Below are 12,674 nucleotides of genomic sequence, written 5' to 3' on the forward strand. Positions count from 1 at the left end.
CAATGCTGGAGAGTTGAAAGTGCTACATCTTGAAGGCAAGAGGAAGTCAACTGAGATACTAGGGAGTATCCTGAATATAAGAAACCTCAAAGCCAATACCTAGCATTGGATACACGTCCTCCAAAAAGGTCATACCTATTCCAACAAAGCTACATCTCCTAGCAGTGCCACTCCATAAGATTATGGGGGCCAATTGCATTCAAACTACCACAAAATCTAATCTGTTAGATATTAGAATACCTATACCTGCATGATTCGTATGTCCATTTGATTGGAAAATTAGTTTTCCAACCCATTGCTAAGAGGTAATGTTTATCGTTGATGTTGAGGTGCATTTTTGTTTTTTGTTGTTGTTTTGTTTTGTTTTGTTTTCTTGATTTTTCGAGACAGGGTTTCTCTGTAGCTTTTTGGTTGCTGTCCTGAAACTAGCTCTTGTAGACCAGGCTGGCCTCGAACTCTGTCTTGTAGACAGGCATGCCTCTGCCTCCGGAGTGCTGGGATTAAAGGCGTGTGCCACCACTGCCTGGCTGAGGTGTGTTTTTTTTTTTATGCAGCGGAAGGGTGCATCTTATTTTCATACCCATTCTGTTATCCTCTTTCTTTTTATTAGGGAATTGGAATTTATTGATATTGAGAGGAATTCATGACCAATGGTTGTTTATTCCTGCTATTGTGCTGTTGATGTTGTTATTATTTGTGGTGGTGGTAGCAGTGTGTGGGAGTTGGAGTGTATTTCCTTTTTTTGGATTATGCTGGTGTGAGATTATCAATTGTCTGTGTTTTGGTGGGCATAATTAACTTCCTTTTAGGAGTTGAAGTTTTCCTTCCAGTACCTTCTGTAGTGTTAGATTTGTGGATAGATATTGTTTAAATTTGACTTTGTCATAAATTATTTTATTTTATCTGTCCATGGTGTTTGTAAATTTTGCTGAGTTTAGTAATCTGGGCTGTCATCTGTGGCCTCTTAGAGTCTACACAATATCTGTTCAGGTCTTTCTGATTTTAGAGTCTCCATTGAGAAGTCAGGCAAAATTAATATGTCACTTGGCATGTTTTCCCTTGTAGCCTTTAATATTATTTTTTGCTCTGTATATTTAGTATTTTGATTATTATGTGGTATGGGTCTTTCTTTTCTGATTCCATCTGTTTCGTGTTGTGTAAGTTTCTTATACTTTTGTAGGCATGTCCTTATTTAAGATAGAAATTTTTCATCTATGATATTGTTAAATAGATTTTCTGTGCTTTTGAGCTGGGATTCTTATCCTTGTATTCCTACTATTCTTAGGTTTGATCTTTACATGGTACCCCATATCTCCTGAGAGATTCATCTTAGAATTTTTTATATTTACACTTTTCTTTCACCAATGAATAGATTTCTTACCATATCTTCAATACTCAAGATTTTCTCTTTCATCTCTTATATTATCTTCATGATGTTTACATCTGTAGCTCCTGTTTGTTTACCCAAATTTTTCATTTTTTGAATTCGCTCACTTTGTGTTTCCTTTATTGCATCCATTTAAATTTTTTAGGGCTTTGAATACATTCCTTGACCTGCTGGTGTTTTTGTTTGCTTTTTTGTTTTTGTTTTGTTGTTTTTCCCCTTTGGTGTTCTTGGCATTCTCTAAAGGATTTATTGATTCCTTCAATTATTTTTATTTGAATTTTCCTCACTTTCTTTTACAGACTTTTTATTTTAACTTTAAGGAAATTGATCATCTTCATACAGTTGGTGTTAATGTGGTTTCGGTGTGTGTCAGCTGTGTTGTAATATTCAGGTCTTGTTGTTGCGGGATAACTGAACTCTGGTGCTGCCATATTTCTCTAGCTATTGTTGACTGTATTCATACGCTAGCCTTTTGACAACTGGGTTTTTAATGGTTAAAGGTTTAGGTTCAGATTTCTGAGTTTATCTTTGTTGGGTGAGTGTTTTATTCCTTGGTTTCTGTTTCCACTTTAGTTTTCTGGTCTTTGTGTCCTGGATTTATAGCAAAAAGTTATCCTCTGATCTAGTAGGGAATCTCTGTCCAAGTTTGGGGGGTAGCCTTCCATCATTCAGCTTGACCTTTCATGTAGCTTAGGATTTCTGTTCTTCTGACTGGTATGACCTGAACCTGGAAACCTATTCTTCAGGAGTTGGGGGAGAGTAGGTGATAGCCATAGGAGGGTGATGAGGTAGGAGGGTATGGGAAATGGAAAGAGTCTTTGGGAAATAATTCTATGTAGTGGGGTAGTCCCTGCTGGCAGGCAAGTCATTGACCTGTTTTGCTTTTCCTTTTTTTTTTTTTTTTTTTGCTTCGTTCCTGATTTTATTTTACTTTTTTTAATTTTTATTGAGAAAAGGAACTAAAAAAAAAAAACAAGTTTCCACCTCCTCCCAGTCTCCCATTTCCCTCCCCCTCCACCCATCCTTCTCCCCCTCCTCCCACACTCCTCTCCCCCTCCCTCTCCAGTCAAAAGAGCTGTCAGGGTTCCCTGCCCTATGGTAAGTCCTAGGTCCTCCCCCTTCTGTCCATATCTAGGAAGGTGAACATCCAAACTGGCTAGGCTTCCACAAAGCTAACACATTGCATAGGATCAAAACCCTGTGCCATTGTCCTTGGCTTCTCATCAGCCCTCATTGTTCGCCATGGTCAGAGAGTCCAGTTTTAACCCATGATTTTTCAGTCACAGTCCAGCTGGCCTTGGTGAGCTACCAGTAGATCAGCTCCACTGTCTCAATGGGTGGGTGGACCCCTCGTGGTCCCGAATTCTTTGCTCATGTTCTCCCTCCTTCTGCTCCTCATTGGGACCTTGGGAACTCAGTCCAGTGCTCCAGTGTTGGTCTCTGTCTCTATCTCCATCCATCACCAGATGAAGGTTCTATGATGATATGCAAGATATTCGTCAGTATTGCTATAGGCTAGGGTCATTTCTGGTTCCCTATCCTCAGCTGCCCAAGGAACAAACTGGGAACACCGCCTTGGGATCCTGGGAGCCACTCTAGGTTCTAGTCTCTTGCCAACCCTAAGGTGGCTCCCTTAACTAAGAATTGTGCTTCCGTGCTCCCATATCCTACCTTCCTTTATCCCAATCTTCCTTTTTCCCCACGTTCCCCTCATCCTCTTCTCCCTTTTCTCTCCCCATCTCCACTTACCACCATCCCACCCCACCCCCAAGATCCCAATTTTCTCCCCGGCAATTTTGTCTACTTCCCATAGCCAAGAGGATAACTATTTGTTTTTCCTTTGGTTCAACTTCTTACTTAGCTTCTTTAGGATCACCAATTGTAGACTCTGTGACCCTTATTTATGGCTAGAAACCAATTATGAGTAAGTACACCCCATGTTCATCTTTTTGGGTCTGGGTTACCTCACTCACAATAGTGTTTTCTATTTCCATCCATTTGCATGCAAAATTCGAGAAGTCATTGGATTTTTACCGCAGTGTAGTACTCTGACGTGTAGATATTCCACACTTTCTTCATCCATTCTTCCATTGAGGGGCATCTAGGTTGTTTCCAGGTTCTGGCTATTACAAATAATACTGCTATGAACATGGAAAAAGGCAACCTACTGACTGGGAGAAGATCTTCACCAACCCCGCAACAGACAAAGGTCTGATCTCCAAAATATATAGAGAACTCAGGAAACTAGACTTTAAAATGCTAATTAACCCAATTAAAAAATGGGGCACTGAACTGAACAGAGAATTCTCAGCAGAGGAAGTTCAAATGGCCAAAAGACACTTAAGGTCATGCTCAAACTCCTTAGCGATCAGGGAAATGCAAATCAAAACAACTTTGAGATATCATCTTACACCTGTCAGAATGGCTAAAATAAAAAACTCCAATGATATCCTTTGCTGGAGAGGCTGTGGAGGAAGGGGTACCCTCCTCCACTGCTGGTGGGAATGCAATCTTGTGCAACCACTTTGGAAATCTGTGTTTCGGGTTTCTCAGGAAATAAGGGGTCAACCTACCCCTGGACCCAGCAATACCACTCCTGGGAATATACCCAAGAGATGCCCTATCATATGACAAGAGCATTTGACCTGTTCTTCTTACTAGTGTAGCCTGCAATTGAGCAGAAGAAATCTGCCAGTGTTTAGGGCAGTGCCCTGCATAGGGTAGGTAATGAGGAAGGAGGACATGGCTGTGGAATGGATCTTTGGGACAGAATTTGTTCTTCTGACTGAAGTGACCTATACCTATTCTTCTGATTGAAGTGGACTTTACCAGAGCAGCTGAAGCTCCCCGGATTTGTGGCAGGGTCCAGCATTGGTGATGAGGTGGCAGGGAGTAGGTGGCAAAACGGTTCTTTGGGAAAAGAATCTTGGGAATAGGAAATGTTTCTGGCTTTTGAGTCACCTGTTCTTCTGTGATGGAGGTGTTACTTTCATTGGTTGATAAAGAAAATGCCTTGGCCCATTTGATTGGCTAGCCCTTATGTGGGTGGAGTAGACAGAACACAATGCTGGGAAGAAGGGAAGTGAGCCACATGCCATGCCTCTCCTCTCTGGGTCCGAGACATGATGAAGCTCCAGCCCAAGATGGACTCATGTTGGACATGCTGAATCTTTCCCAGGTAAGCCAGCACTTTGTGGTGCTACACAAATTATTAGAAATGGGTTAAGCAAGATATAGAATTAGCCAAGAAAAGGCTAGATATAATGGGCCAGAGAGTGTTTATATGAATACAGTTTGTGTGTTGTTATTTCAGGTGTAAAGCTAACCATGTCGGAGCCGGGTGGGACAAAAGCAGGCCTGACCCCAGCTCCTTCAACAAATGGCTGCCCAACATGGAAAAAAGCATCCACAGAAAGTCTGAGAAAGCTTGGGAAAGAATAGAAAAAAGCATGTTTTCTTAGTGGCAGCAATTTCTTGAATCTGTTCTGCTTACTACAGGCAAGTAAGTGCTCTCATCTAAGAGAGGCTTCCTGACTCAGCTTTAGCTGCAAAACCCTGTAGAACTTTTAAGAGGTCCTGCCACAAAATACTTAAATAATATTGATGACAAGCTGACCACCTGCTTCTCTGTTTTCAGCCATAGCAGGAAGAAGCTGCGCCGATTTAAAATGCCGGCTTTCTGGGCCGTCCTGACAGGGCAAACTCTGATGCTTTCAGGCAGGCAGTCACACTGAGTGTCTCTGAGCAGAATGCTTCAGCTTGCTTGCTGACAGGGACCTTGAAACGCCATAGAATTGTGACAATAAAAATGGCAACACCCGGTATCTCTGTTATGAGGAAGGAATGCTAAGGAATGGGCTGGATCCAGTTGTCAAAGCCACACTTTCATCCTCTTCTTAAAAACTCCTGTGGTCAAATAAAGAGAGACATATACAGTAAAGAGAAATCCAGAGCAAAAAAAAATCCCTAAATGGTTTTCAGTTTGTTAAAAATATATGTAAGCTAAAGGTTAAAGTTTTTAAAGTAAAAAAAAAATGAAAGAAAGAGAGTAGTTGGGTGTGGTAGTACACACCTTTATTTCCAACACTTGGGAAGCAGAGGTAAATTGACCTCTGAGACATCATGGGGAAAAGTTAGCTTAACCATGAGACTTCAGGGTGTTGCAAGACACACCTTTAATCCCAATGCCTGGGAAGCAGAAACAGACAGATTACTGTGAGTTCAAGGCATTGTAGCACACACCTTTAATCCCAGCACTTGGGAAGCAGAGGCAAGTGGATCTCTGTGAATTCAAGGACAGCCTGGTCTAAAGAGTTATTCCAGGACAAAGATATACAGAGAACCTGTCTCAAAAAATAAAAGTAAAAATAAATGAAATAGAGGTTAATATAAAGCTGTAGAAAGATGGAAAATACACAGAGAATCTTGATACTATATGCTATTATGCTCTCATTGAATTGTTTAAATGCCCAGGATGGAGCAACAGCTGCTAAAAGATATTTGTATATAAACGCTGTTGAACTAATCCAAGATAGATATTTTGAAAATACCTTGACTTTAAAATTTGGATCTAAGGACATGATGCTTTGGAAAGGAATTTCTTCTTTTGTTTCCACAGAGGATGAGCCCCTGTGGATTGCTTCTATCCCAATATGGTATGATAGACCATGCCCTCCTGAAAGGTTGCTGTAAATACCTTCAAACAATTACTTCATTCAACTGCTGACTGAGATGAACATGGCACACAGGTTATCTGTTATATAATGAAAGACCGAAATAACAGCACCCTCATACAGCATGAAGCAGTTTGGATAGAAAAAAACTGTGACCAAATCCCCAAATATTGTTATAATTGTTCTTTTACATTTAAAAGGGGATATGATATAGATATGAATAATTTGCATTGGTATGGATTTGACTTTATTGATATAAATTTAAGGTCAATCTTGTTTTATGTGTATGTATTTCTGACCTTGACTAAGGTAATGTGATTGTATAGTTCATGTAAAAATGTAATGTATATAGGTTGTTAATGGATAATCATTAATAATAATTAAGCTTATACTCATGTTAGTTAGATTTTCTAGATGTGCATAGATATATTTCAGATAGGCATTCCTCATATCTTTCAAAGATTACAGAATATGCCATTTTAAATATTTTAATAACTTAGGACTGTTTATGACATTGACACATGTCTGCTCCTGGCAGCACCATTCAACTTCAAGAGGAAGATGGGCATCGAAGAGGCTCCTTTTGGAGTTGGTTAGCCATTTGTGCAAGAAACTGCTCTTGCCTGAACTGTTGTATAAACTGGACACAAAGAACCCACAGAGAGAGGACTGCTGAACTTGCCTAAAGGTGAGATGATCTTTCAGGGTTCCTGATTCATGAAAGAGTCTGCGAGACATTCTGCAGGACACAGCAGATAGTGACTGAACTGCCTTTGAATTTTCCTGCTTCATGGAAATGTCTGCTGGATACTATGGGCCTGTAGACTGAAGATGGATGTCCCAATGGTACAGAGGAACTTTGGGTGCCTTTCCTGACAGTGAGATGTCTCAGTCATTTCTAGAGTTTGGAAGTTGCTTTTTTCTTGTTTATGTAGGTAATATTATATCCTTCTGGAGTCTTTGATGGAATTGAAGAATAGATAGATAGTGATTGTTTTCCTTAGTTATGATAAAAGATAAAGTAGATATTAATATTGTAATTGTAATTCTTGCTTGATAACTGTTTTGTTATATGTGATTTGACTATGTTAAAGTTAAAGCCTTTCTTTTTTGTTTAAACAGAAAAGGGGAAATGATAGAGGTGTTACTTTCATTGGTTGATAAAGAAAATGCCTTGGCCCATTTGATTGGCTAGCCCTTAGGTGGGTGGAGTAGACAGAACACAGTGCTGGGAAGAAGGGAAGTGAGCCAGATGCCATGCCTCTCCTCTCTGGGTCAGAGACATGACGAAGCTCTAGCCCAAGAAGGACGCAGGTCAGAAATGCTGAATCTTCCTCTGTAAGCCACCATTTAATTGAAAACATCTAGCATTTTAAATATAAGTTATTTATGCTACAGAAAATACGTACAATTCAGCCCAGTCAGTTCCAGTTAGAACAGAAATTGATGAGAGTGAGGGTGGAAACAGAATTAAAGGAAACTAAATTGGAACAGAATCAAACCACAGTGGCAGCAAGAGTTGCCTTTTATTATAAGTTCAGAGTAAATATTAAAAATCAATTATGGCTAAATAAAACACAGTTCGGGCCCCAAGTTTGAAGTCAGAATGTTGCAGCGTAAAAGAATGGCAGACAGAATTGATTATAAAATATTCAGCTTTAATAAGGGGAGGACTTACAAAACAGAGATTCCAGCAGAGAGCAGGAAAACAAAAGGGGAGGAGGGGAGCACACCTGCAATATTTATAAGAAAATAATAGCCTCAGGGGATCCCGTCCTTCAAGCAAGGTGTTTGGCTGAGCTTCCCGTACAAAAATTCATTTATTTGCAACCATACTAATAATGAAGATTTGTAGATTTCTCAGTACATGGGAGCAGTGTGAATACTGATGTTCCTATTATAGTAACACTAGAAAAGCTTTTTGGTATTACCTGGTCATCAAATAAATGGACCATAGAAAGCTGTGTGCTTTATTGTGATGAAATGTTTTCAAAATTATGTATTTCATTCTTAAAATGCTGCTAGATTTTTATGAGAAAACATTAATGAAAGCAATTTAGAGCATTTTTGTCTTGATAGAAATACATACACAGATACACACATGAATACACACTGTCTATGCATTCCAGGTAATTTTTATGTGGACATAATTGTATCTTTATAAATAAAACTACTGAAGTAATTCTTAAAAAGTGAGCAACTATGCTACAGAAAGATAAAGGCAATTTACATATAAAATATAAGTATATCACATATATGATATATTACACATGTAATGCTTATACAACTATACATATGGTAAAATTCCAATGTTTTAATTGAATCTATTCAGATAAATATGACTATTTGTTTACGAAAGTGCTGCCCATTTGCTCAAACACTGATTTCTTTAAAATATATTCTACTTTTATTTAACTAAAATATAACACAACAATACTAATGTTTAGAATGTTTTTGAAAGACTTTCAACATTCCTTCAAAAGAAAATTATTGAGTATATGGATCACACGGCCTGAAACTAATACAGATTAGTCTAAATCATTTTAACAAATCCTCATATCAATGACATTACCACCACACCTCTTCCTTGCAATGAAGATTTTTGCCTTGGGGTCTAGGGTGTGGAGGCAGTATGTGATTCCAAGTCTATGAGTCCTCCCAAGTGACTAGATTCTCATGCATCCATCCTCAGTACTGCTCAAAAGTCGGATAAAAGTATTGAACATTGTTTGGTCCACAGACTCCCTCTGTGATGAAAACTGGACCTCCCATCGAGGCTTCCCATTCAGGCACTGCTGAGTAATGTTGAGATTCAACCACTGTGGGTTGACCAGGGTTGCAAGCTACAACAGGAGCTTGACGTTCAAGCAGGTCCTCTTGGCGAATACACCCGGTATCCTCTATGGCCTGGTCATCATGAAGAGAAGCTGGCAGGCTGAGGGTGGGTGGGAGACTAAAGTCCACAGTGGATGTGTCTAGAGACGTGGACTCTCTATTTCCAAGGGCAGGAACAGATAAGCGCCATTGAGAATGGGTAGGCACGGAAACATCTTTTGAGCTTCCATTTGATTCTGGCAGGACTTCATGAGTTTCCCCCAGATGCTTTTTTGTTCTTAGCACGCTGGTTCTTGAACCAGATCTTAATCGCATACTCGGTCACACCAATCATCAGTGCCAGCTCCATGCGTTTCTGCAGGCTTGGGTCCTTGTCCTGATCGAAATGTCTTTGGAGGAGAACTTTTTGTTCCTCGGTGTATACGGTGCGTTCTCTCCGTTGCTTCCTCGGAACTTCAGGGTGAACTTGCTGGTCACCACATTTATCTGAAGATGCAATAGGGACTTGGGAAACCTTACAACCCGAACTCACTGAGGAAATTAAGGGAATCTGGTGTCTAGAGAGCGCTGTTCCGGTTCCCAGCAATTGGGGACTCGGTTTCGTTGATGGGTCTGGGGACACGTGGGGACGTGGAATTCTTTCATCATCTGAGTGTCCCTGGAGACTTGATTGCATTAGCACTCCTGGTAGAATAAGGGGACTTTGAGACATTTGCAGACTCGGTTCGCTTACAGTGGATGGGTGGTTTTGGAGCTCAGGGCTCTGGCACAAGTAATCTGCATTGGCAGAGGCGACAAGAGGGACAGAACCTTGAGGGTAGGCAGGCCTATCATGAGATCCAGAGCCAGGCTCCCCAGGAAGTTCTTGAGAATTCTTCAGATTCTGTCTAGCTCTAGCTCGTCTGTTCTTGAACCACATCCTGATATGGGACTCCTTCAAGCCAAATCTTTGAGCCAGTGCCATGCATTGCTCTTGGCTTGGGTTCATGCATTTATCAAAATATTCCTGCAGGACAAGCTTTTGTTCCTGGCTGAATACCGTGCGTTTTCTCAGTTGCTTCCTCAGATCACTGACAGAAGCTTGTGACCTTGGAGGGCCTTGAGAAGGGAGGAGACCTTGTGGACATGAGATACTAGAAGAACCTTGAAAGTCTGGGTTCACTGGAGAACTAGAGTGCTCGTTACTTGGAAGGACACTGTAGTCTCCCATCATTTTCAAACCAGGTACCAATGGTAATCGCTGGGGATCTTGAGATTCTGGAGTCAACAGAGGGATTTGTTCTGAGCGTAAGATATTTCTCCACTGGAGAAACTGGGACTAAAAACAGACAAATATCAGAGAATTGTCATAGTCCCTAGCTACATCACTATTCCCTTGCCACAAGGTACTACAGGCTTCTTATCTATCACTGTGCCCCGGCCTGTACCTTTGCTGGAGAACAATGCTAAATGCTGGCCCAGCACCCTGGGGTCTCACCAGCACTCTTTCCCTGGCTTCCCCAGTATCTGCACTCACCGAGTTCTCAGTGGTCACATCTATGAGGTAAACTTGCAAGCAGCTCCTGAATTTTCAAAGAAGCCTCTCGCTACCCATTGAGCTGTGAATGTGAGGAACTTCAAACCCCAAGCATATATACCAGCTCTCGAGTGTTACCAAGGCTCTTCGATCTTTAACCCCTACTCTCCCTCATCAAGGCAGCCCCCAACTTACATATCATATATATACTTCCTTGCAGCCTCAAGTCACCAGGAAATCCGTAGGTTGTTGCACCTTGCTCAGCTTCCTGTCTTGGTGTGATCACTACTCCAGGGACCAGTGCTTAAATACCTTCTCCAAGGTCAAAATTCAATAAGCTCCACCCACTCTTTGGCTCCTCCTACCCTGCAGGCCCTCTATTTCATTACCCACACCCACATTCCTCAGTATTAGAGCCACCCCAGTAGGCCTAATCCTACTAATTCAATCTTAATTGTTTTATGTCCTATTTCTGTTTTAAGCCAGTGTCTTTATATTAGGCCAAGTTATTCTAAAATTTACCATGTTGATCAGGATGAACTCAACATCACAGACACTACCTTAATTCATTCTCCAGAGTATTAGCATTAAGGTGTGTTCAATGAGTGTTTTCCAAATTATTATGGCATAGTAGGGTTCTGTGAAAATTGGAAACTAAGAGGACCTTGCCCTCTTGGTGCTGATGTCCAGAAAGAATTCGGGTTCCACATGTTGTCCAGTTTGGCAGCATTTACGATTAATTGGCTATAGTGATATTTTGTTTTGTTTTAATTAATAGGGCTTGTCTAAATATCAGAAGGGAAAAGATAAGCCAAAAGAGGTCAGAAAATGACACACACCTTTAATCCCAGGATTTAGGAGACAGAGGCAGAAGGATCTCTGTGAGTTCAAGGCCATGCTAGACTGCACAAAATCAAGACAGAAACAAATCCTGGTGGTGGTGGCTCAAATCTTTAATCCCCATTCTAGGGAGTCACTCAATTTTACTCCTAGCCCTAGTGGGAATATAAAGTAGGAAAAGAGAGAGAGTCTGTTTCGGGTTAGTTAGCTCAGTCTGCTTAGTCTTCTTAGACAGCAGTTGCACAACATGGTAGTGGTAAGATTTCTTTTTTATTTTTTAATTACTTAATACCAACTAAAATTTTATTTCCCTTCCTTCCTCCCACTTCCCCCCATACACTCTTAATCTGCCCTCTTCAATACCATAAAAGGGCAAGGCACCCCACCCCCATGGAAAGTGTAAGGGCCTCCCTCCCATACCTAGACGTCCTGACTCAACTTTAGCTGCAAAACCCTGCAGCTCATTAAGATGTCCTGCCACAAAACACTTAAATGGTGTTGACGAAAAGCTGAACTCATGCTTTTCGGTTTTCAGCCGTAGCAGGAAAAAAGCCACGCTGTTTAAAAACGCCAGCTTTCTGGGCTGTCCTGCCAGGGCAAACTCTGACTCTCTTATGCAGGCGGTTTGTGCGAAATGCAAGCAGAGGCTGCTGAAGCTCGCTTGTTGGCAGGGAACTTAAAATGCCATAGAGTTGTGGCAGTAAACATGGCTACAGCCAGTACCTCAGCCATGAGGCTGGAAAGCTAAGAAATGGGCTGGATCTAGCTGCCAAAGCCACGGCATTAATCCCACCCATATTTCTCAGTAATTTAAAGGCTTGTGTGGTCAGAAAAAGAGAGATATACAGTAAAAAGAGATTCAAAGACAAAGAAAATTTCTAAATGGTTTACTGTGTGTTAAAAATATATGCAGGCTAAAAGTCGAAGTTCTTAAAATAAAAAAAAAAGTAAGAGAGTTGTTGGGTGTGGTAGTACACACCTTTAATCCCAACACTTGGGAGGCAGAGGGAGATTGACCTCTGTGACTTCAAGGTGTGGTAGCACACACCTTTAATCCCAGTGCCTAGAAGGCAGAGACAAACAGATCTTTGTGAGTTCAAGGTGAAGTAGCGTACACCTTTAATCCCAATGTCTGGGAGGCAGAGGCAAGTGGATCTCTGAGAGTTCAAGGACAGCCTGGTCTACAGAGTTATTCCAGGTCAAAGATACAGAGAACCTGTCTCAAAAACAAAAAATAAAAATAAAAATAAACAAAATAGAGGTTAAAATAAAACTCACAATGATGGAAAATACACAGAGAATTTTGATATTGTATGCTATTATGCTCTCTTTGAATTGTTTAAATGCTGAGAAAAGAGCAATAGCTGCTAAAAGATATTTGTTTATAAATGCTGCTGAACTAATCCAACATAGATATTTTGAA

The 12,674-nt window shown here is 40.8% G+C and overlaps 1 protein-coding gene across 1 annotated transcript; it reads right to left on the bottom strand.

The window, feature by feature from the left end:
• Positions 1–9,142: 9,142 nt before the first annotated feature.
• Positions 9,143–10,105, bottom strand: LOC121460684 (homeobox protein OTX-like). Its single transcript, XM_041671130.1, has one exon. The coding sequence runs from the start codon at positions 10,103–10,105 to the stop codon at positions 9,143–9,145; it is 963 nt and encodes a 320-aa protein (XP_041527064.1).
• Between the last annotated feature and the right edge of the window lie 2,569 nt (positions 10,106–12,674).

This window comes from Microtus oregoni, unplaced genomic scaffold (genome assembly GCF_018167655.1).
Source record: "Microtus oregoni isolate MIOR12 unplaced genomic scaffold, Mior012 000021F_ref0000039, whole genome shotgun sequence".
NCBI lineage: Eukaryota > Metazoa > Chordata > Mammalia > Rodentia > Cricetidae > Microtus > Microtus oregoni.

Bases quoted from the DNA above. Each gene is read 5' to 3' on its own strand.
- LOC121460684 (XM_041671130.1), bottom strand. From the start codon at position 10,105: ATGGGAGACTACAGTGTCCTTCCAAGTAACGAGCACTCTAGTTCTCCA.